Source organism: Loa loa (genome assembly GCF_000183805.2).
Source record: "Loa loa unplaced genomic scaffold supercont3.397, whole genome shotgun sequence".
Classification (NCBI taxonomy): Eukaryota; Metazoa; Nematoda; class Chromadorea; order Rhabditida; family Onchocercidae; genus Loa; species Loa loa.
This window is the reverse complement of record NW_018108577.1, coordinates 38,751-42,335: the sequence shown is the minus strand read 5'-3', so window position 1 is coordinate 42,335 and position 3,585 is coordinate 38,751. Positions and strand designations below refer to the sequence as shown.

Sequence of the window (3,585 nt, the reverse complement as noted above, 5' to 3'; positions counted from 1 at the left end):
AATAATAATACTAATACTAATAATAACACTAATACTAATACTATTGATAATAATAATAATAAATAAATAATAATAATAGTAGTGATAAAATGATAATGATAATAACAACAATAATACTAATAAATATTACCAAAATCAATAATAACAATGGCATTTTTTTTTTTTCCTAACGATACTTTATACTTTAGATAATTTTTAGGTATTTTGGTTTTATAACGAAGCATCCATTATTGCCACGTTTTGCATGTCATGTTTTCTTATCGAATGTTTCAACACAACCAATTGTTGAATCTATCGGGTAATAAATACATTATTTGATCTTTTCTCTTCCTTCTGCTAATCTAATATTCTTTCCGAAAATTCTAACCGGATCAAGTTAGAAAAAGAAAGAATGACTGTATTTTTTTTCTTTTTTCATCCGGCTTTCCTTTCAATATTTTTTGTTTTTCTTTTGTCTTCATTATTTTTTTTAAATTGTATTTTTATTATTCTCTAATAAATTATTAGATCTAAATTAATAGTTCCAAATAGATTATTCGATTAATATTTGCATAAAATTTTGTTTATAATTTTAGGCTAATTCTTTAAAAACTATTTTTTTTCTTTTCCACATAAATTTTTAAATCTTATTCATTAGCAAAAATTTGTTACATTTATTAATTTTGAAAAGCTTATTTTTTTTTCTAGCCATTTAGCACAAAAAAATTTAAGAGAATGGACAAATTGAATATGTAATAATTTGATTTTTTTTTTTTAATTTTCAGACGTGCTTTTAAACGTTCATACGATGAATATATGGCATTTGCACATCCAACGGAAGATATTTATCTTGAATAATTATGGATTAAATTTAATCGATTCAATAATTGTATATTATTTGGAAAGAAATATTTCAATTTATTTTTAAACAGACATACTGTATAACATGTTAGTTTTGGAAGGAAAACAATAACAAAATTTCTATGATTGAATTAATTTTATTACACATTTAAATTATGAATTGTACATATTGCCATAACTTTATTTTTGTTTCTTGAATTCAAAACGTTAATTAAATTGATTAAATTAAAAAATACTTTCGATTATCAGAAAATTTTCTCTGAAAAAATTTTTGTTTTTTTTTTTCTTTCTTTCATCATTTTCTGCTTAAAATTCACTTACAAATTTAAGTGTAAATTACAGAATTTTTTACAGACTTTACAAATTACAGAAAAGAAAAGTACAAATTTAAAAAGTTTTAGAAAAAATTTTGTATAATTCAAATGTTTCAAAATTAAAATTCACATATTTCATAGATTATTTGTACAGCTAAATTGAAAACAAATATTTGACTTTCTTTTAATGTAAATTGCTTGGTGATAAAAAATCCTATGCTATTAATGTTAGCCTAAATTACACATACCTAAAATGAATGCATCACTAATACTTTTTGATTATTTGCAAAAAGAAACAAAGAAAAAAAAAGCAAGAATTTAGATCTAAAGTTTTCAAATTAGTTTTCCAAGATTTTGCACATAATTACTTATATAAATTAATCGTATCATTCCAAATATTTCAATTAAATTTCATATTTTCTTAATTGTTGTTTAATTAATTAATCGTATCATTCCAAATATTTCAATCAAATTTCATATTTTTTTTATCAGCATTATCACCATTCATCTATTTAATATTTTCATTTATCATTTTCTCATTTATTGAATTAAATTAATTTGCAACAATAAATTTGCTTTTTCTTGTTTGTTAGTAAAAAAAATTTTTTTTTTTTGTTTATTTTCTTTTACAAATAAAAAAGTTCAGTATTGACTTCTATTATCATTTTTTCTTTCTTTTTTTTTTCCATATATAAAATATAATTATAGAAATAATTTCCTATAATATTCTTTCCAAATTATTTATCTTACAATTTTTTCTTACCCACTTAAATGTAGCAAAATTAATCAATTAATTAATTAATCAAATAAATGGACAAGTAAACAATTTCTTCATTAAATGGTAAATGATGGAAGTATATATTATTTGATAAGGTTTATTTCTAATTACCTTACATATTCATTTACAGTATGAATTAAAAATTCATTTGCAAAATTTTCGTTGTATTTGATATGAGCGATAATAACAACGTGATAATGATAATAACGATGATGATGATGATGATGATGATTGTGATGATGGCGATAATAATGATGATGACGATGATGAACCACATAAAATAAGATATTGTGCGATAAAATAAGTTGATAAGATTAATTTCTCAGCAACTGGTACAGCAATTCCAACATGATGAATAATTAATGCACTATCAGATAGGCAAAATAGCACGAAACCAAGAAATCGAAGTAAATTATTCTGAAAGAAAAAAGAAAAAACAAAAACTAATTTCATTGCTAAAAAATATTAATTTATGATTGTTAAATAATAAAAGATAAATGATCGTTAATTATTCAACAAATTAAATAAATATTTCATATAAACAAAAAAAAAAAAGAAAATGCTAATTTTTCTTTTATTTTCTAATTTCTCATTTAAAAAAAATAAACATACATTTCGATAGTTAATTTCTTTAATAAATTAAATAAATATTTCTTATAAACAAAGGAAAAAAAGAATCTCTATTTTTAATTTTCTAATTTTTCACTTTAAAAAAGTTTTTTTTTATGAACAAAGAAAAAAGAATTTTCTAATTTTCAATTTTCTAATTTTTTATTTCAAAAAAGTTTTTTTTTTCTAAATTCAAAAATTATATTTACTAACAAATTGTCGTGGATAATCATACGGACCACCGTGAATGTATAAAGAACCACTGAATACGACACACATCGATAATAGAAATGAATAAATAATCATAATTGTTGATGTAATTGGATGTACAATTAATAGCAATGCTAAGATTGCATAAAGTATCACGAAACTTATCAATATCATGATAAATAATAATGGGATACAAAGATTATCAATACGATAAGTAAATGTAAGCTGAAATTAACTTCATTTAGTAAATTTGAATTAAAATATGAAATTAATAAGTAAATGTGAATTGAAACAAAAGCATATAAATAAAGTTGGAGTGGAATTTTTTTTTTTGAAACAAAAGCCTGTAAGGAAATTAGAATTAAAATAGGAAATTAATGAGTAAATGTGAAATAAATATGAAATTTAGGAATAAAATTTAAACTTGAAAGACAAAATTTATATCTTTTAAAGTTAGCATCTTCGTATTATTATTATTATTAATGATTAGATTTCATTATTATTATTGATAATGATTAAAAAATATAAAAAATTATCACAGAAATATTCTTTTCCCAAATCTAGGAGTGAAAAATATCCTTGTGATAATTTTCCAAACATAATCAATTAAAAATACTAATGCCTGAATTATATACTAAGCTAATTGATTTCTTCATATTATACTATTCATTGGTGATAAAATTGATAAAATTACAAGTTAGTATTCTCGTTTTATTTCCTTAATTACATACTATGGTAATTGATTTGTTCATTTTGTATTATTCATTGGTGATAAAATTGATAAAATTACAAGTTAGTATTCCCGTTTTATCTCCTTAATTACATACTATGGTT

At 20.8% G+C, this 3,585-nt stretch overlaps 2 protein-coding genes across 2 annotated transcripts in view; one reads left to right on the top strand and one right to left on the bottom strand.

Moving 5' to 3' along the window:
- Positions 1-986, top strand: part of LOAG_18610 (hypothetical protein) — a gene marked incomplete at its 5' end in the record, with an annotated part of 14,434 nt that extends 13,448 nt beyond the window's left edge. The window contains 2 exons of the mRNA XM_020451273.1: positions 200-298; positions 765-986. Coding sequence (XP_020304960.1) covers positions 200-298; positions 765-837 — 172 coding nt within the window. The 3' untranslated portion in view covers positions 838-986. The remainder of the gene's footprint in view (positions 1-199; positions 299-764) is intronic.
- A 991-nt stretch (positions 987-1,977) lies between these two features.
- Positions 1,978-2,850, bottom strand: LOAG_13638 (hypothetical protein). The gene is made up of 2 exons (XM_003149144.2): positions 2,755-2,850; positions 1,978-2,349 (listed from the first exon to the last, which is right to left on the bottom strand). Exons 1-2 carry the CDS (start codon positions 2,845-2,847, stop codon positions 2,077-2,079), a joined length of 366 nt encoding a protein of 121 aa, XP_003149192.2. The 5' UTR covers positions 2,848-2,850; the 3' UTR covers positions 1,978-2,076.
- Positions 2,851-3,585: the final 735 nt, after the last annotated feature.